The sequence below is a fragment of the Schistocerca piceifrons genome, chromosome 7 (genome assembly GCF_021461385.2).
Source record: "Schistocerca piceifrons isolate TAMUIC-IGC-003096 chromosome 7, iqSchPice1.1, whole genome shotgun sequence".
Classification (NCBI taxonomy): Eukaryota; Metazoa; Arthropoda; class Insecta; order Orthoptera; family Acrididae; genus Schistocerca; species Schistocerca piceifrons.
The window spans coordinates 398963185-398985616 of NC_060144.1; the positions used below are offsets into that span (position 1 = coordinate 398963185).

Genomic DNA, 22432 nt, shown 5'->3' on the forward strand with positions numbered 1-22432 from the left:
AATAATAAGCTGCTAACAACCATAAATATAACTCTTGAGCCGATAAAAAGATTCATGTAAAGCTGTGTTTGGAGCACAGCTATTTATGAGTCCGAAACATGTAGTGGAGAAGAAAGAAATGAAACGATTTGAAGTCTCTGATATGTTAAAGATCAAGTGGATTAATAGAAACTTGCAACTACTCAGTGAGAAAAAATGCACAGTAACAAACGTAATAAATCGAAGAGAAGGAGTTTCCGTGGACGTATGAGTAATTCATCGTAAGCAGTGGCAGAAAATTGTAGTTGATGTCACTGTGGAACGAAAGGAAAGCAGGGGCAAGCCTAGATATAGAAAATCCATAAAATGGAACCGAAATTGCCTATCCATAACACTCCTCACATCGCACGAATAGAAAGCCAGTTGTGTGCCACAGTAACGTTACTTTTAAATCCTAGATGGTTTTATGTCAACAGATCGATTTCTTCAAGATATAGCGTAACCTTTGAATATAGTATATAGCCTATTTTACAAAATCCTGCGAAAACTGATGAAAATAATATTGCTTCTATTTTATTTTTTGTGTATTGGTGTGACCCGTGCAAATTTGTGGTCTTGAACACACAGACCTTCCGTCGACCGCTCGATTGTACACGATTGCTAAAACTGAGCTATTTCGTTAGCATATTCTGAAAAGAACTGATATTCACTTGGACCATTTATTAAATTACTTAAGTTGCTTGACTGTGCTAAGGGAATCTACTTTTAAATTGCTTATCTTTGTCACTAAAGAAGAATGATTGGGTGATAACATGCCAGTGTTTCTCTTTATGTCAGTATGTCAAACACTGTCTAGGTAAAATCGAGGACTGCTTCAAAAGGACAGCTCATGAATTCAAAAGAAATATGCTGCGACCCATTTTAAATATTTCGTTATGAAACTTCCGGGCAGGTTTAAAATTGTGTGCTGCACCGACACTTGACTCTCGACCTGCTCTTTCGCTATCTCGGACAACATTCTACCCACTCAGTCATCCGGGAAGGCCTGTCTCAAGGTTTCGAGTCGAACACCACCTCACTCTCGTAGTTTCTAGACTCCGCAGTCGTTCTCCTTCATACTTTGCCGGTGTAACACTGCCGGGTGAAAGCTTTCTAAGCAACGTGTTGTATGGAACTTCCTGCAAGATTAAAACTGTATGGCGATCCGAGACTCGAACGTCGGACCTTTTCCTTTCGCAGGCATGGGTACTACCGATGGAGCTGTTCAAAAACGATTAACGACGCCCTCAAATCTTCACTTCGCCAGTACCTCTCTCCAGCCTCCCGAATTTCTCGGAAGTTCTCTTGCGTACCTTATAGGACTAGCACTCCACTGCAGAGTGAAAATTAATCCTAATCTACACTATCCTTTCTTCAAAGAGTGCTAGTCGCGCAAGGTATGTAGGAGAACTGAGATGTTTCGAAGGTGAAGCTATGAGGGCCGGTGGTGTGGCATGCTCAAATAGCTCTGTCGGAAGATCACTTGTACGCGACAGGAAAAGTTTCCGGAGTCGATTCACAATCTGGTGCACAGTTTTAATCTGACATGGAGTTTCAGATCAGTGTACACTCCGCTACAGAGTGAAAATTCCTTCTAAAACGCGTTGTATGTGTAAACGGTATCTACAAACACGGTTCGTCACAATAATGTGACCATTACCTATTTTCGACCTCAACGTGTAATATCCACTCACGGATGGCAGGTGGCAGCACTATCCGTGGAGGGTACACGAGTATAAAGCGTGTCCGGGGGACGCGAAAGACAGAGCAGTCGTTGTGGGGGAGCAGACGTACAAATGGGTATGATTACTGGCTTTCGGGCTAAGGGTGGAAGCATTTCCGAAACGGTTAAGTTGGTAAGCTGTTCGTATGCTGACGTGTTTAAAGTATACCGTACATAGTAAAATGACTGTATCCAAAACAAGCGCCGAGACGACTGTGGTGCACCACGGACCATAGATAACAAGGAAGAACGACGGCTGCGGAGATGTTTTAGGGCGAACAGATGTGCAATAGCTGAGCAACTAGCCAAGGGTCTACCAACGGTGTCTCCTCATCCACTGTATGCCGAATGTTGTTGCATATGCACCGTAGCAGGCTACTGGTTCCTGCACCCATGGTGACTGCTGTTCATCGGAGACGAAAGCTGGAGTTTGATCGCCAAGACTGCAACTTGACGTCCACTGAGTGATGTCCGGTGACCTTTTCAGGTGAATCACACTTTTGTCGGCGTGAAACGTCTGAAAGCGAACACTTTGCAACAATTGTCGGAAGCGTCCAGGCCAAATAAGGGACCTTTATGGTCCGGGAGACGTTTTCGTGGCATTCCCTGGGTGATGTCGACATTCTGGAAGGAACAGTGCATCAACAGAAATATGCATCTAGCCTTGAAGACCATGTCCACCCCATACAATTTGTTTTTCCTCGGCACGAGGGCATTTACCAGGAGGACAAAACAACATCTCACATAGCTCGCAGTGTGCGAGTGTGGTTCGCAGAACACCAGGATGAGCTTACCGTACTCCCCTGGTCACCAAACCCAATCGACAGTCTGTGGGACCACCACAATCGGGGTTTCTGCACTATGGATCCCCAACCGAGAAACCTAGCATTGCCAAGGCACTGGTGTCGGCATGGTTTCACATCCCTGTCGGTGCCTTCCAGAAACTCACTGACCCTCTTCCTGCACGTCTCCCAGCATTCCACACTTCAGATGACGGTTATTCAGACTTTTGATAGGTGGTGCGTAGGATACATAGAGCTAAGGTCAGTTAAAAAGAATGGGACGCTCCTGATATATGCAGAACATAATGAATTTCTTCCTAACGTCAGGGTGTAACTAAGAACGAGATTTCTTCACCAGACGAGTGGATTGGTAGATTCCCTGTAAGGGTGTGCACCACGTGCTACATATCAGTACAAAATCAAAGGACATATGAATGATGGCTGCGGCAGAGTGGATTCTCCAGTGCACATTTTGTGTGAATTGCGCGCTCCGTGAAGATGCGGCGATTGAAGATTGTCAGCCGTTAAGGACGCTGGACCCCAAAGCAGTATTGAGTAACTGGTCGACCTGGCGCATATAGAACGATACTGCAGCCGCAGTATCCCGAAAGGCCAAAAAGAACCTCATAAGATATACAACCAGACGGCAGCATGCAGCTATGGCAGCAATGCAACGTTGTGTTCAGATGGAGATAACCACTCAAGGGAACAGTCTTTAAGACTGCCCATAGCGTTAGTTCAAACATTTTCGGAAATGTAGATCCTAAGAAGTTATAGTAAAAAGTGGAAAGGATTGCTACAGTGTAAACAGTACTGATGGGCTGCACTAACCCAAGAATCCAGATCGTGGATGGAGCCGGTAGTGCCGACCTCTGTGGCCGAGCGGTTCTAGGCGCTTCAGTCCGCAACCGCGCTGCGGCTTCGGTCGCAGATTCAAATCCTGACTCGGGTATGGATGTGTGTGATGTCCTTAGGTTAGTTAGGTTTAAGTAGTTCTACGTCTAGGGGACTGATGACCTCAGATGTTAAGTCCCACAGTGCCTAGAGCTATTTGAACCATTTTTTGGAGCTGGTAGCGGAAGCATCCTTCAGTAGTTTAGTTGTATTACACTGCCCGACAAAGAAAAAGTTAGGCAACCAGAAGCCGTGGTCGGACGTCAGTGTAACTTCCTACACACACCATTGGCGGGTGTGTTAATGATTCAGAGTCGCAGTTGTCTATGACAGGTAGAATGTCCACCAGAATGCATCAGTGTTGTTCGTGTTTAGTGTTGCCAGCAGGCCTGCTATGGTATATAAGGAACGAAATCTGTCAGATATCGATCGATCACTATGAAGGACACGAAGGTGGCGAATACTCATGAGACAGCGTTATTAGCACCTGGAAGAGTTTAAAGGGGACCTCATTGTAGATCCCCATTTGGCTGGCTAGTCAAATCTGGCAATATCCAGATCTATGGGGCATTCAGCTGTGACAGTGACACGATACTGGGCTGCTGATGAATGACGTCGCATTGTGGTAAGTGTTGATTTGCGGTTCTGCTCCACCCTGGGTGACCATCGTCGACGAGTATGGCGGCGACCTGAGGAGACATCCCAATATTCCAATAGTTTGGATAGAGACAGCGCTGTTACTGCTGTGGAGAGCCATCGAGTGTGACTTCTGGTCTCGGCTGGTAACGATTGAGGAAACTACGACGGCACAATGGTACGCCACGGACATCCTGCGTCTTCGTGTGTTACCTCTCTTGAGACAGTAATGTGGTGCCATTTTTCAACAGGACAAAACTCTTTCACTGATGACACGTGTTGTTATGAACTGTCTGCTTGATGTTGTGGTACTCCTGTGGCCAGTAAGAGCCTCAGATCTGCCCCAGATAGAACATGTGTGGGACAAACTGGGATGTCATCTCTACCAGTACCAGTATCCAGGCTCGTTGTCATGAATATTTTGGAAGTGGAAATGTTTTTGTGTTAACTGTAAATAAACGACGATGATTCAAAGTTTATGGACCAGGTCACTTCAGAACAGGATACAACGGCTTGAAACAGTTATGCATCCAGGCCAGATGGGGTGCAGCGTCGCACTGATAAATGGTCTCGTATTGCCAAGGTCTTCGTTAAGTATGACTGGACTTTGTAACCGCTGAAATAATGTACGTATCCCCTCAAGCCACATTTCCTTTCCTCCTCTCCTTCTGGATGGTTAATTTTTTTTCCAGGCGTTCCGGAAGTAAACTATGATCATGAAAGAACAATAAGAGAAATGTTCCGATTGTTGTCGTAGAAGCAGTAGTGCCAATTATAGTACTAGTAGCTAGGTAACTATTTTGGTGATCAACTGGGGTTTTTTAGTGGTAGAAAGTAGTTTTTATTATACACGACTGTGTGGTTTTGGATGGCTTTTTAGCTTACAGGATAATAAGTCATAATTGTGAAGAATAAATAAATGACCGAAACACGACTAATCATCTTACTGTAGTAAACGATAGCGACGAAATGTTTAACTGAGTTACTTTCTTGAATATTTTGAAAACGAAACAATTATGAGCCTCAGAGGTACCCTAGGCCAAGTGTGGACGGGCATGGTACTGCCAGCAATCCATGTTCATCTTGAGATCGGAATGATGACATATTTCCGTGTTGTCTATTTGGAAACTCTGAACGTGACAGACTTGCAGCCTTGAGATGATGTACTTGCTTCCGCGAACGTAACGATATGTCTGCTGTAGCAAGTGAAGGTGACCGATAATGGAGTAACCAGACTTCTTAGCGTATGTTGCGTCGCTAAGACATTGCGGGAAGGTTTTATAGCATCTTTCAAGGACAACTGTAAGATATACCTAGGAAACAAGTCTTAATTAACGTAGTTGTACGAGTATTCATTATTTAAACTTCAGAAACGTCATTACAAGAGCGGAGGATCTCGCGGCTAGGGGCTATCTGTATTTTTCTTGCATGTAATTTCGCGTCATATTTCAATATGAGTCTCAAGAACATTTTAAAATCCCTCTTGGGTTAACATTTGCAATATTGCATTCTATAATGGCTGATTATCGGGCTTTGTTTACTCACGTACACTATCTGAGCGACAGCACTTGGACTCCTGTGTAATGCAGAATCGACAACCAGATGCCACGTGAGGCGGGCTAGCAGTATAAAAGGAAGCGGGCAGCATTGTGTTCTTAGTAGAGAAGCAATAACAGCACGATCAGTGGACCAAACTAGTGGAACAAATCACTCATGAGTTTCAAAGTGCTACCAGCAGTCCAGCTCGCGTATTGACTGTGCATAGGAAGTTAAATGGGACGGTGTATAATGGTCGACAACTTCTCTTAAGTCGTATGCTTCTGCAGCAAATGCTAAGCGACGATTGAGATGGTGTAAAGAGCGTCGGCACTGGGAAGTGGCCGGCAGCTGTGGCCGAGCGGTTCTAGGCGCTTCAGTCCGGAACCGCGCTGCTGCTACTATAACAACGCATACTTTTGCATGTTCAGCATCCGCCATTACCCGAGCTGCATTGCCTAGCTATGCGTATTCAGTCACCAAGGAATAAAAAATTTTTCAGTAGCATATGCACTACCAAAGTTACTTCTACAATGAATATGGTACTGACTTTACAGTAAATTGAAATGTGTAATCTGCGTATTTTATCCTGTGATGGTTCCTCTCTCTCTCTCTCTCTCTCTCTCTCTCTCTCTCTCTCTCCCTCTCTCTCTCTCTCTCTCTCTCTTGGTCAAGGCTTCCTTCCTTCTTTGTTGGTCCGTATTTGTTCTTGTCATATTGTTGGGGCCGGCGACAGTGACCGAGCGGCTCTAGGCGCTTCAGTCCGGAACCGCGCTGCTGCTAGCGTCGCAGGTTCGAATCCTGCCTCGGGCATGGTTGGTTGTGGTGTCCTTAGGTTAGTTAGCTTTAAGTAGTTCTAAGTCTAGGGGACTTATGACCTCAGATGTTAAGTCCCATAGTGTTTAGAGCCATTTGAACCGGGGAGTGGATGATTGGAAAAGAGTTATTTGGAGTGACAAATATCGCTGTACTTCTTGGCAATCCGATGAACGGGTTTGGGTTTGGCGAATTCTTGGAGAATGTTGCCTGCCATCATGTATGGTGCCAGCAGTGAAGTAGGAGGAGTTAGTCTTATGGTATTGGTGTGATTTTCGTGGTTAGGGTGGGGTCCTCTTATTTCACTTAAGAAATCGCTTACTGCTGAAGGATATGAACCTTTTTTGCACCACTGTACGCGTGGAGTAGAGAAACAATTTGGAGCCAATGATTGTATCAGCATGAAAATGCACCATGTCATAAGGCAGCATCTGTGAGGCAGTGGTTTGTGGATAATAACACCCCTGAAGTGGACTGGATTGCCCAGAGTCCCGACTTGAACCCAGTGGAACTCTTTTGGAAAGAATTGAACGTCACCTTTTCTGTAGACTCCAGTATCCAATATCACCACCTTCTCTGGTTTGGCTCTCGAGGGTAAATGGGCTGTCATTCCTGCACAGACATTCAGATACCTCACTGAAAGTGTCCCAAGCAGAGCACGAGCCGTCATAAGGGTGGGACATACCCCATTTAATGTCCTCTAATAGGTGACCAGATACTTTTAATCAGATCGTGTACTTACCTCGATCAGTTCAAAGTATAAAGCAAAATTTCATACACATTCATCGTAATATTAATTTAACAACAAAACTGTATTGCATAAAACATTTTTGTTTCACAACTAGGTATATGAATATGTTCACCTAAATAAATATTTGGGCGAATCCACTCTTGAACAAGCATCGTAAAGTCGCCCATTAGAGACACATAACATTCTCAAACCCTGTTAGAAGAGCACAATGGTCACGTTGGAGCGCTGTAGGTGCTGTAAAATTGTGTCAGCCATTCATGTGAACCTCTACTGCTGCCTTCAGACACGGTAGTGAAGTGATGTTTATGTGCCAGGCAGCTGTATGGAATCAGCACTGTAAGATGGATCGACGAAGAGACATGACACATGGTAGAAAGGGGCTATCGTGTTTGGACGCACCGTCGAGCGCACCGTGAGTGAACTTAACCGATTTGTTGCTGAATCAACGCAGACTGTCAAACAAGGATACGAGGAGTGGTGCACCTCTGCCAACCATATAACAGGGCGTGGAAACAGCGGTCATGAAAAGATCCTGACCGACAGGAACTGGGGACGAGCTTTACACTTTATCAGTGACAATCGGTTTCAGACCCAACAGGAATTGCTGTTTTCAGTGAATGCAGCTTCATTTCAACCAGTTTGTGATCAAACATCTACATCTGCATAGATTCTCCGCCAGTCACCGTACGGCGCGTGGCGGAGGGTACCCTGTACCACTACTGGTCATTTGTTTCCTGCTCCACTCGTAAATACAGCGAAGGAAAAATGAGTATCTATATGCCTCCAGATGAATCCTGATTTCTCGTATTTTATCTTCGCGGTCCTAACGCACAATGTATGTTGGGGGCAATAGAATCGTGTGGCAGTCAGCTTCAAATGTCGGTTCTCTCTGTCTTCTCAATAGTGTTTCTCGAAAAGAGCGTCACTTTCCCTCCAGGGATTTCCATTTGGGTTCCTGAAGCACCTCCGTAACACTTACGTGTTGTTCGAACCTACCCGTAACAAATCTAGCAGTCTGCCTCTGAATTGCTTCGATTTTCCCCTTCAGTCCGACCTGGTACGGATCCCAAACACTCGAGCAGTACTCAAGAATAGGTCGCACCAGCGTCCTATATGCGGTCTCCTTTACAGATGAATCACTCTTTCTTAAAATTCTCCCAATAAACCGAAGTCGACCATTCTCGCCTTCCCTACCATAGTCCTCACAATTTCTTTCCATTTCACATCGCTTTGCAACGTTATTCGAGATATTTAAAAGAACTGACTGTACCAAGCAGGACACTAGTAATACTGTATCCGAACAAGTCTGATCTTTCTACTCATCCGCATTAATTACATTTTTCCATATTAAGAGCTAGGTGACTTAGACCAATTAAGTCGTCTTGTATCTTTCTTCAGTCACCCAACTTCTACACCTTATGGTACACCACAGCGTCATCAGCAAACAACGCAGATTGCTGCACACACTGTCCAGCAAATCATTTATGTATGCAGAGAATAACAGCGGTTCTATCACATTTTCCTGGGGCACTCTGACTATACTCTTGTCTCTGATGTACACTCGCCGTCGATGACAGCTTACTGGGTTCTGTTATTTAAGAAGTCTTCGAGTAACTCACGTTTCTGTGGACGTATTTCATATTCTCTTACCCTCAGTAAGAAGGAAACTTCATGCAGTTTGAAACGGAGCCACTTTATTATTTCTATCCTTCCCATTTCTATCCCCCTTCCTTCCTGCTCCCTCTTCCATCTCATTCCTTCCTTTAACCATAAACCCTCTGAAGAGACTCCTTTTATAATTATTTAATTAATTTTGTAGCGAATTACAGCCACATGCTCCAGTAGTACCAGTGGTAACGAAACTTGGCTTACACCAGGGCATTGTCCTTGTTATAATATTATCTGTCAGTTGGTTGGAGTGTTGTCTCTTACGTACTTTATCCACAGTTGATGATTGTTTTGCTAAGCCCAGTATCCACTTTCAGTTTTATGTAAATAACTTCCGTAATACCATTTCACCAAAGATTTTATAACATTATGTTCAACTTTCGGTTTTATGCAAATAACTTTTTAATTAAGTGCAGATTTTAATTACTCGTTTTTTGGTGTGACATAATTATTGATATTAATTTTAATTGTTAGTTCATTAATTTTTCATTTCCAAAGATATTAATGATTGTCAGTTGTTTGTTCTTTGGCAAAAATACGCTGGAGAGGGGAGATGGGTTTTGAGGCAAGTTTTAACGGCAGTTGAATGCACGTGGCTCGTTGTGATGTAACATTTTGAAAGTAAAATATGTTTGTATTAACCGTAAATAAACGACGATGATTCAAAGAAAAATTCTGCAGATTATTATTCTGTCACACACATCCCAAGGTATAAATTTAGTATTGCATTTACCAGCAACAGAGAACTGACTTTATAAATACAATGCTTTTAGCTTATCGGCTGTTTATCTGGTGGTGGAGGAGAGAAATATGCATGTGCCTTATTCTGTAACTACACACATTACTATTCGATGTAATCTTTATCGTGAGAAGAACCCTCTCATTACACAGAGAGTAATTTGAATGCTTCCCAAAGTAGGAGGAACATTTCAAGTGAATATTTGGAGTTGGGGTACCGTACCTCCCAAAAGGACAATGTTCACACTGGCAGATAAAGCAGCACGCCAACAATAGGCCAAAAGTACAGAAACAAGACAGTAGCTAGCTAGAGGTGTGCAGAGCGGAAAGACGATTCACGAATTAGCCTGTTTCAAATGATAACGGTGCAACCGTGTGCACCGACGGCACTTTGGACAGTTTCAGCTGCAGTGTGTAGAGCCTGTAGTTCAAACTGTAGATGGTTCTGCCATGTTTATCGAGCATTTTTTGACCATGATACGAGTCCACTCATTCATATTGCAGTGAACATGGACCAGCATATTTATTTCAACGTTCTTGGTGACCACTTGTTGCTCTTCCTTCTACATCACCATAAGTATGCAGTTGGAACTCAAGTCTTCCAAGATGAAAACATCCTTGTTCAAAAGGCATTCGTTTCTGGTTTTACGAACATTCATGCACCCTATACCCATTCAACTGGCTCACTAAGTTACCCAATCTTAATCCTGTATAAAAAGTATGATGCTTTTCGGAACTATGGGTGAAATCTAGCAATCAGCATCCCAACAGTTTAGTAGCTCTGTGAGACCCAGCTGGATACAGGTATAACAGATACATACATTCACATATACTAGAAGAAATTTATGGACACTCTACCTCATCAAGGTAAGGCAGTTATCGTGTTACACAGTATTACAGTGATATCTCCTACAGATAACCATTTTGTCTGGTATGCTTATGGAGGCATAGCCTCATGGCAGTACGATTGATGGACTTCCAGCCATGTGAAATGTCGAGATTTCGGCCGAGTGTTCCTTGGCCATTGTTGAGTGATAGCTGAGTGCCCTCATCGTTACATACATTAGTCGTAGATCAGTCCGTCCTTATGTAAGACATAATTTCCTCCCTGCATCTGTCACCCTCGCCTTAGCTTCACGATGGATATGTTTCACACATTGTCTTCATTGATTGACAGGTATCTTTTTAATTGTGCTATCCTAGATCCTGTTAGCTTGTCTGGTGACCGAGCTGTAGTTCAATTCAGTTTTATGTGTCTTTTCCAATGTGTGTTCACTATTCAGTTTGCCGGCCTACAAACAAATGATTACATCTGAGAAAAATTGAATTATTTATTCAAGAGAAAGAGCTTCACGAATTGAGCAAGTAATAACGCGTTGATCCAACTCTAGCCCTTAAGCAAGCAGTTATTCGGCTTGACGTTGATTGACAAAGTTGGTGGATGTCCTCCTGAGGGATATCGTGCCAAATTCTGTCCAATTGACGCGTTAGATCGTCAAAATCCCGAGCTGGTTGGAAGGCCCTGCTCGTAAAGCTCCAAACGTTCTCAACTAGGAGAGATCCAGCGACGTTTCAGCGAAAGGTAGGGTTTGGCAAGCACCAAGACGGGCATTATCTTGCTGAAATGTAAGGCCAGGATGGCTTGCCATAAAGGGCAGCAAAACGGGATGTAGAATATCGTCGACATACCGCTATGCTGTAAGATTGCTGCGGATGACAACCAAAGAGATCCTGCTATGAAAAGAAATGACATCCCAAACCATCACTCCTGTTTGTCGGGTTATTTGGCGTGTGATAGTCATGTTGGTATCCCACCGCCCTTTGGGGCGTCTCTAGACGCTTCACGGATAGATCATGGCTCGATTCGAAGCAGGACTTCCAGGCCGATGACGTATCTGGAGACGCCTCGGACAGCGGTAGGATACCAACCTGACTGTCACCCGCCAAGCAGCGCGATAGGACCCTTTTGTTGTCATCCGCAGCACCCTTACAGCACAGCGGTACGTCTACGTTATTCTACGCCCCGTTCTGTTGCCCTTTATGGCAAGCCATCCTGGCCTTAACATTTTACCAAGATAATGCCTACCCGCACACGATGAGAGTTTCTACTGCTTGTCTTCGTGCTTGCCCAACCCTACATTGGCCAGCAACGCAGCTGGATCTCTCCCCAATTGAGAACGTTTGGAGCGTTATGAGCACGGCCTTCCAACCAGCTCGGGATTTTGACGATCTAGTGCGCCATTTGGACATAATTTGGCACGATATCCCTCAGTAGCACATCCAAAACTCTGTCAATCAGTGCAAAGCCGAATAACTGCTTGAGCAAGGGCCAGAGGTGAACCAACGCGTTATTGACTTGCTCAATTTGTGAAGCTCTTTCTCTTGAATAAATCCAGTTTTTCTATAATTGTAATCATGTGATTGTCTGTACATGTACATCACATCCACCGATTTTCGTGCCATTTGGGTATTTCATTCGTGGTGCGTCGTTTCTTCTGTCTTAGAGTGTATGTCCGCACGCACAGTATTTTGTGAATGGTAGAAGCTCTGAGGCTTACCTTTCACCTGTTCTTTTTTCTAAGGAAGTCGTTAAATGAAGTTTGAATTCAGTTTTATTTGATTCTGCATGATTACTCTGTGTACAAAGCACTTGCTTGTAATGGAGGACATGTCAGGAACAGTAAACATTTCAGTATTAGTCATTTCCCATGAAGGACCCATATTGATTTCACTCTCTGACACTGTTGATTACAAAAACCAGTCTCTTTAACAACGCAAAATTCGTTTTCCGTCTAATATCCTCGAATGTCTTTTAAAAGTTAGTGTTACATATATTATCACTAAAGTTTTGAGGCAGACGTCTTGGTAACTTGATGCTGCTGTCTTTTGTCAAGTATCGTCAGTCGGTGCTTTGTTCTTCGTATGCTGTACTTGCTTTGCGTGAAGTGGTTGTGTAGCCTGTAGTGGTTGTTACAATAATAGGCAGATCAAGGACATCTCACTAGATTACAACATTGCCAGTTAGTAATAATTTCCAGTGTCAGTAAAAATACTGGGAAAATGTCATGCATCTCTATTTTTAGCCTAAAATATGAAGTAGTATTTTCCAAAAGAAAATTACTACCTTTCATTACGAAAAAATAAAAACTAACGCTAGAAGAAATTTTCAAGAAATTTTACTTCTGCTGTGGAAACAGCGAGGAACATGCATTTTAAAAACTATTACATTCCTGGATGATGGGCTGATAATGCAACCTTTTTTACGTTCAACTTACATATTTCGACTGAAAGAAATGTATCAATATTCTCATAGTTTACAGACGCGTGCGATTCGTATCTAGTCGTGAAAACATGAACGTATTCCGAGATAGCAAATTAAATATCATAAACGCTGTGAAATTGGGCAAAGAATCGCTGATGAATTTGAATTCTGTTGTTGGACCTCGTAGTAACTTCACCGAACGAGGTGTCGCAATGGTTTGCACATTGGGACTTGCATTTAGCAGGATGACGGTTCAAATCCTCGTCCGGCTAACCAGATTTCGTGAATTACCTAAATCGCTCCAGGCAAATTCCAGGATGGTTCCTTTGAACGGCATGGTCGATTTCCTTATCCATCCTTCCCTAATCCGAGCTTGTTCTCCGTCTCTAATGACCTCGTTGCCAACGAGTCGCTAAACACTAATGTTCCTTCCATTCTTCCTTCGTAGAAATTTCTGGCGAGGATATTATTAGGAAAATTATAAAAGTAATTCTGGTAACTTCTGAAACATCATTACTGTATCTTCTCACCTATGAAAGACATATACTGTACTTGTGAGATTCTCTGTGTGCGGCAGTGTGCGAGAAACCTGCATGCAGCAGCCAGGATTCTTGTTCCGACAGCGTATCTTAATAAGACCGAGAATATTCCCTGGAGTCCAAATGGGTTATATTTGCAGCTCTTACATATGCTTCATCACTACACTCATCACACGTAAAACTCTGATATTCGCCATAAAAAGACGCCTATAGATATTTTCGAGCCCCATTGTTGAAATGGGTTTGTGAAACCGAAATTTTGTCCACATAAATCGCAGGCCTACTGTCCTCCGTATGCAGTAAATCCATGCTACACAAAAACGTAGCTCTCAAGGTGGCACTATTCACTCATTGCATAAGAGTCTGCACTAATCGGCACATTTTCTGGTTTTAAAACCGATGGCATATGTAATTTGGAAGGAGAAGAATTTACGTCTCCAGTCGCCATTAAGGACAGCAGTTATCGCTGAAACAAGCGGTTTTGGTTATATCGTTTTCTTTTTTTTTCTTTCAATACCATTTTAAACGCTCAGAGTAACATGTTTTCGAAATAACTGTCTTTAGGTTTTTTATTCCTGTTACTTTCTGTAATAAAGAAAGAAATCGAACAAAGATTGAAGAATTTTTGCTCCGTTAGTTTCAAGATACATAGAATCAAAATATTAAATCAAATAAGGAAATAAAAGAAAACTTAAGCCAACCTCCATTCACTGTTTTTCTCGAAAAGTGATATGAGGTTGACTACTACAAAAAGACACCAGTATCCTTCTATTGATTCTAATTTTGTGAAACTCTGCTCAAAAATCATTTTGCGATGGGCTGCATACCACTGTTTGGCTATAATGAATAAACACTGCGAAAGGGTGGAAACTGAGTTTGACCAACTCTGTTTTTCGTGTTAATTTGTCCGTTTTCAAGGGCTACAAACAGATGAAGACATGTTATCTAGACACAGGCAGGATATCAGCTACTTTCTATTTTATTGTAAACTATGAATGAAGTGATAAATGGAGCAGCGTGCTTCATTGGTATCGCACTTCTTAAAATTACTTCCGGACTAGGGATGGCGTCCTTATGTAATACCACTGATGTCCGACGACGACAGTGAGGAACTACCATGTAGACCAAATAGGGCAAGTGTCGCACACTGCATGTACACGCATACCATCTAACAGAGCATGCCAAATGGTAACATCTACACTATAGCCTCAGTAATGCTGTACCAGTTCTTACGCCATGTGGTTGATGTTCGTTTCTGTCGACATTGTGATAAAAATAGCACTGTCCGCGTTCCCTCTTTTCTATAACAACGCAATATTTCAAAGCAGTGGAAATTTACAAATAAAAATTTCTCGTCCTTTAAAAAAGGTTTATTTAAGAACGAAAGTATTTTGCCAATGCGACTACGGCTAATTGATATTTCGACTTGTAGATTAGATTAGATTAGATTAATACTTGTTCCATAGATCATGAATATGACACTTCGTAATGATGTGGAACGTGTCAGGTTAATAAAAGATGTCTGTACAAGATATTACATTACACAAAATATTGCATGACACTAATGTTTAAGTTGTTATTGTTGCTTTAAATTCAGCCAATGAGTAGATGGAGTTGTCATCTAGAAATTCTTTTAATTTATTTTTAAATGTTGGTTGGCTATCTGTCAGGCTTTTGATGCAGTTTGGTAGGTGACCAAAGACTTTTGTGGCAGCATAATTTACCCCTTTCTGTGCCAAAGTCAGATTTAGCCCTGCATAGTGAAGATCATCCTTTCTCCTGGTCTTATAGCTATGCACACTGCTATTACTTTTGAACTGGGTTGGATTATTAACAACAAATTTCATAAGTGAATATATATACTGTGAGGATCCCTAGATCCTTAAATAGATGTCTGCAGGATGACCTTGGGTGGGCTCCAGCAATTATTCTGATTACACGTTTTTGAGCAATGAATACTTTTCTACTCAACGATGAATTACCCCAGAATATGATGCCATACGAAAGCAGTGAATGAAAGTAGGCATAGTAAGCTAATTTACTGAGATTCTTATCACCAAAATTTGCAATAACCCTAATAGCATACGTAGCTGAACTCAGACGTTTCAGCAGACAATCAATGTGTTGCTTCCAGTTTAACCTCTCATCGATGGACACACCTAAAAATTTTCAAAATTCTACCTTAGCTATAGACATCGGAGCTGTGCCATTTACTGTACAGAACTGTATGTACTGTGTTTTATCAAAATTTAAAGAGAGTCCGTTTGCTGAGAACCACTTAATAATTTTGTGAAAAACATCATTTACAATTACATCACTTAGTTCTTGGTTTTTGGGTGTTATTACTATACTTGTATCATCAGCAAAAAGAACTAACTTTGCGTCTTCATCAATGTGGAATGCTAAGTCATTAATGTATATCAAGAACAGTAAAGGACCTAAGACCGAACCCTGTGGGATCCCGTACTTGATAGCCCCCCAGTTTGAGGAATCAGCTGTTGTTTTAACATTACATGAACCACTTATTTCAACTTTCTGCATTCTTCCAGTTAAGTATGAATAAAACCATTTGTGCACTGCCCCACTCAAACCATAATGATTTAGCTTATCTAAAAGAATTCCATGATTTACAATCAAAGGCCTTTGACAGATCACAAAAAATACCAATGGGTGATGTACAGTTATTCAGAGCATTTAATATTTGATCAGTGAAAGCGTATATAGCATTTTCTGTTGAAAAGCCTTTCTGAAAACCAAACTAACATTTTGTTAGTACTTTATTTTTACAAATATGGGAGGCTACTTATGAATACATTACTTTCTCAAAAATTTTCGATAGAGCTGTCAGAAGAGAGATTGGGCGGTAGTTGTTGACATCCGACGTATCTCCCTTTTTATGCAATGGTTTTACAATGGCATATTTCAGTCTATCGGGGAAAACAACCTGCTCCAAAGAGCTATTACATACGTGGCTGAGAATCCTACTTATCTGTGGGGAACAAGCTTTAAGTACCTTGCTGGAAATACCATCAATTCCATAAGAGCTTTTACTTTTCAGTGAGTTTATTATTTTACTGATTTCAGAGGGAGAGGTTGGTGGAATTACAGTTCTTTCAAGCTGCACAGGTATGGCCTCTTCTATTAGTAGCCTTGCCTCTTCTAGTGAAGATGTAGACTATTTTCTCCACAACATTTAAAAAATGATTATTGAAAATATTTGCAATTTCTGATTGTTTGTTAGTACACTTGTCATTCAGCTTTACGGCACTAAAGTCTTCCTGTGCTCTTCGTTGCCCTGTTGCCCTTTCAATAATATTCCAAATTGCTTTAATTTTATTATCAGAGTTACTGATCTCAGACATGATACACATGCTTCTGGACTTTTTAATAACTTTTCTTAGTACCACACAATAGTTTTTATAATACTGAACAATTTCGGGGTCAGTACTCCCTCTTGCGGTTAGATACAGTTCTCTTTAACGATTGCAAGATATTCTTATTCCTTTAGTTAGCCAAGGTTTTTTATATGTTTTCTTGGAATTAAGTTTAACTATTTTCTTGGGAAAACAGTTTTCAAATACCCTTAAAAATGTATCGTGAAATAAGTTACATTTCAAGTTTGCATCGGGTTCCTTATACACTTCATCCCAGTCTAGCTGCTGTAGGCTTTCCCTAGCTGCTGTAGGCTTTTTATATTGTTAATTGAACGCACTGCTTTGAAAGTCTGATTTGATATACTGCATGGAGCTATTTCATGTACTGTAACTAGCTGTGCACCATGACCTGAAAGACCATTTTCAACAGGATATGCATTTATGTCCTTAACCTTATCTTGGTCTATAAGAAAGTTATCTATCAATGTACTGTTGTTCTTTGTTATCCGAGTAGGAAAAGCAATGACGGAGCTCAAATTGAAAGAACTGAGTAATAGTACAAGGTCATTCTTCCTATTACACTCTTTCAGGGAATCAACATTGAAATCCCCACAAATGATAATTTGTTTCCCCCTGTCTGACAGATAGCACAACAAAGCATCCAAGTTTTCTAGAAATAGCTGGAAATTCCCTGAGGGGGACCTAAACACTGTTACAATTATGAAAGTGCCATCATTTAGTTTAAGTTCAGTGGCACATGCTTCCATATGTTGCTCTACACAAAAATTTTTTGTTTCTAAATTTTTTACACTGTGGAAGCTTTTGACATATATGGCAACTCCTCCTCTCATCATATTATCTGTACTTACATGTGTAGCTAATTTGTACCCATTGGTGCTAACCTTTTGCATATCAGTGGCAATGTGATGCTCAGACAGGCATAGTACATCTATTACATTCTCAATTTCTATATCTTCTAAACAAAGCAGAAGCTCATCAATTTTATTCTTCAATCCCCCAATATTTTGATGAAATATACCAACATTATTTTTCGCTTTACTTTTGCATCTTGAACTTTTTTAACATCTTTAATACTTGCCTGGCTGAGTTTCCCACTGGACACTGATCTTAAACTAAAAAAGAGTTTCCACCATGAGATGTAGTTCCTCCCCCCTTTAAATTTCCTGCTATCAGCCCAGCCAGTTTACCCTTCCCTTTCTTGTTGAGGTGTAGGCCATGTCTAGTATAGTCCCACCTACAGAGTGAATTAACAGGGATCACACCAACGTGTGACCCTGCACCAGATCCAAGTAGCCGTTCCAACTCCAAATTAACTCTCCTGACAGAAGAGCTCAAATGAGGTCGGTCGTGGCGCTCCAGAACCGACACAAACCCAACACTGGTATGACTCAATGTTGATGCAATCTTTGCCAGGTCACACTCTATGCTGTACCCCAGAACTCTGGCAATACTGTTGCCCGGCCCACCCACAATAACCACGGTATCTTCCTTAGTAAAGCCTCTACATAGTGAACCTAAATCCTCTGTAACCTGCCCCAGTCCAGCACTAGGTTTGAAAAAACTTGTGACCTGGTTTTCTGACCCTAATTGATCCTGCAGAAGTTGCCCCACACCCCTAACATGAGAACTACCTAGCAACAAGACTTTCTTTCTATTTGCAGACTTCCCTACATTCTTATTCAATTTGCTGCTGAAAGCTCGTTGAGCCCTGTCTACCATCTACTTCTGTGAGAGGCTCATCAGTTTCTGACTGAGGCAACAGGTCAAACCTATTTTGCACATTAATAACAAAGCTGTCAGAAGAATTTCTTGGCCTGTTCCTTATGCCTTTATGCCACTTCCCACCCCTGTTTACCCTTCTCCCCCCTTAACCTGCCCAGTTCTCGCCTAGCCTCATCTAACTCAGCCTGAAGGGCAGCAATTTTCCCCTCCTGTTCCACAATCTTTCTATCTCTACTGCATAGCCTACGAACCACTGATGAGTCTCGCTCATTTTCCCAATTTCCACGCCACTACAATCGCCCCAATGAAAAAAGTTACTACATCCATCACACCAGACCCCGGAGCGTCACGTACTTTACACTCATGGTACAAATCGATTTTAGTGCTAGAAAGACAATTAAGTTACCGGAAAACAATTAAAATACGTGTAAGAAAAATTAGGCCTACTCGCGACTATGTAAACAGTGGTTCAGAAGTTTTTTACTGGAGATTACTTAAGAGATGACGATTCCTACAGATATAAAGGGGCAGCAAACATATTTAGCACACTAAACTATCAGTAAATGCACTTAAAATTGCGGTATGAAGTTTAATCTGAAAGCTCAAAAGTTCGGCCTGGCCGCGATATGTAAACAAAACTAACTTTACGTGATTACTGTGAAAATACGCGAGTAAGACAAAAACCTTTAATGGTACGCTTGAAGAGCATTATAATTAACGTAATAAATTAGTTTAAAGTGTTAAAAACAGTTTATTGCTACTTAAATTACTTATCTTGTACGAGAGCTGTGACTTAGACACGGTTATTAGTCAAAAATAAAACACCTGTTATAAACGAGACCAAACTAATACTGAAAAATACTAGTTATTCGGAACTACAATACTAGAATCGGTTTTAACCGATCGGTTTTTCCCATCCCTAGCCTTCATCCTCATTTTTGCATTGTATTTTGGCACTGTCATGCATATCTACCACAACACAATAAAACCCTCTCATTATCTCCCATTACGGCGCAGAAGTTTGATATTTGGGTCAAAGATACCTACTATCTTCATCACTAATGGTGCAAGAGCGTGGCCCACTATGACATCACGTTTGGGCTCAGCGACGCTTCTAGCAGCGACGCAACAAAAAGGACAGGTGCAAGTTGGGTAAATGATGTCATATTGGCATCAAATTTTACAGTTTTGCCCAACGCCATCGTGGACGTGTCAAACTATGAGAAGGTCGTCACAACCCCTCTTACCCACATTTCACCCCTTCTTTAGACGTCTCTGCGATGAGGGTCAGAACTGCGACGACGTCCAGCATTAAAATACGCAGTTTTTTTATTGGTGGCCAAGGAAAACATTTCAGACATGACGCCACTCCAGAATCGACACGAAAAGGTTTCAGGGGGTAGCGTAAATGGCGTCAACGAAACCATCTCTTTCCTTGGGACATTGATTCACACGTATTCCACGGTCGAAAAGAATAGACCACAGTGTGTTGAACAACAGGACGGCATTCTTGACAGCCTTTGACACTGCTGACATCGTCCAGATGATTCATTTCTTCTCTAAGGACAACATGGGCCTGCAACCCCACTGAACGTGATCACTCCTCTTTGGAGTGTAGTGCGACCACAATTTTTGCTCTGATGTACAGGGTGTAACCACCAGGACACGCTCAAAATCATTCGACGAAATTTGAAAATGAACCGAAGCAAACAAGGGGTGGGGATGTGCGGGAAATGGGTGTGTGACAATGACATGCACCTGGATGAAACAGAAAAGAATCCTACTGAGAACTCTCCAGTTCGGTAGCACTCTCGGCGACACTGTCGCACTTTAAAAATGTTCCTGTACAGAGACAGCCATTCAGCGATTCCTAGGCGCTGCCATGACAGGCATTCATTTTGACAACCCTTCGATGCCACTGAGGAAAGAGGGAGAAAGAATAATAGAAGCATTTGAAATGTGGATTTGGAGAAGGATGGAAGGGATAAAATTGGTAGACAAAGAGGGAGATGAGGAGGTGTTGAGAAGAGTTGGGAAAGAGGGAGAAATTTAGAAATAATCATGAAGAGGAAACTCAGTTGGCTTAGACACTGGATGAGAGGATATTGTTTACTGATGGCTGCTATGGAAGGAACGCTGAATGGAAGAAGAAGAAGATGCAGAAGATACCAGATGGTGGATAGTATAAGGATAGGAAACATTTAAGAGAAAATGGAGAGGATAGCAAATGATAGGACTGAGTGGAGAGCTACATGTGAAGACCCAACCAAACTCAGAACACTGATGATGACGATGATTAGATATCATATGTGGCCATCAGTCACTACTTCAGCTACATATCGCCATTCACCTGAGGTATGTCAAAATGACTGCATGCCACAATATTTTTTAAAGTCCCCACATAGGTAGATGGATGGCACGGAGGATGATGCCGAACGAATGTGTGTGTGTGTGTGTGTGGGGGGGGGGGGGGGGCGGGGGGGGGGGGGGGGAAGCTTTGTCTTAGAGGTACTCTATGCCATTTTATTTATTCATTCATGTGTCATATCACATCCCGCCCCCTTTCCTGTGATGCCACAGGAGGGCAAGAAAAAGGAGAACTGAAAAAGAGTAAATACTCTTTGCTGCTTTGGATCACATTCGAATTTCGTTGACTGGTTTTGAATGGTCGCTAGTTGTTCCACCCCATATACTAGAGCAAAAATTATATTTTCGCTACACTCCAAGTGGGTGCGATCATATTCTGTGGGGTTACAGCCCCTTGATATCCTTAGCGAAAGTTTGAATCATCCTGGGGGTGTCAGCAGTGGTAGCAGTTGTCAAGAACGTCATCCTGTTGCACACTACACTGCAAACTGTCGTTTTCGACCGTGAAATGTATGTAAATGAACACACCAAGAGAAGGGGTCATTTTGTTGAGACACTTGATGCCATCTCCTGAGGGATTTAATGTTTATTCTGAATGACAGTGTGCCTTAAATGTTTCCCTCAGCCACCCATAAGAAACCCACATGATTTGAAGGCTGGGCACCAAGGTTCTGACCTCCATCACAGAGGCATCAAGAGAAGGGCTGAGATGTGGGTAATGGGAGGTGTGAGGACGTTCCCATCACATGACGTGTCCATGGTTGTGTTGAGCAAAATTGTGGTTAAATTTGGTATCAATGTGACATCATTAACACACCTTACACCTCACATGAACTTCTTGACCTCTGGACATTTTTTACAACTTGCAGCTCTTTATACCTACACTATAGGTCACTGCCTTCAAGAAATTCCCCATTGTCTGCAATGTTTGAAATATCAGTTGTCACAGTATTGTTTCAACTGTAGCTGCCATGAGATAGCACATTCAGTAACATTTTCTACATAAAAATGTATTGAAGAGTTCTTTAAAATTATACAGAAATAAAATATGATCAAATGTAACAACATTATCATGTAATCAGGATGTAGTCATTATGATCGTACATTGCAGGGCCTATTTTTTGCCAAAACTGTTATTATTATGTTTTTACAAATGTGTATTTTAATAGACATGCAAGCAAATTCTACAGCAGTTAAAAAAACTCTTAATCTGTTGTTTTTGTGTTTACAGATGATAACTGGCCTGTTGGTCATCTGGAGTTACATGGCACTACCAACTCTGGCCCAAGTTCTTGTTCAAGAAGTGGGTGTTGGTGATATTGCAGTTTTGCCATGTCCCAGCAATGATGACAACCACCGCTTTCAGTTCTGGCAGCTGACTGGAAATGAGGTCATTGGTCCAGGAAATACCATAAATCGAGAAAAATACAAGTATGAAGTGTTGTCAGGGACTCTGTACATCAGAGTAAGTACTAAAATTCTCACTTGTGACTGTTTCCAAAAAACGTATACCATATTCTGATAGTATTTGCAATGGAAATCAGCTCTGTGAAAACTGGAACCTTCAGTATTTAAAACTGGAATT

The 22432-nt window shown here is 41.9% G+C and overlaps 1 protein-coding gene across 1 annotated transcript in view; it reads left to right on the forward strand.

Annotated features, from left to right (window-relative positions):
• LOC124805167 overlaps positions 1-22432 on the forward strand; it is a 267019-nt gene that overhangs the window by 196964 nt on the left and 47623 nt on the right. The window contains exon 2 of the mRNA XM_047265649.1: positions 22079-22312. Coding sequence (XP_047121605.1) covers positions 22079-22312 — 234 coding nt within the window. The remainder of the gene's footprint in view (positions 1-22078; positions 22313-22432) is intronic.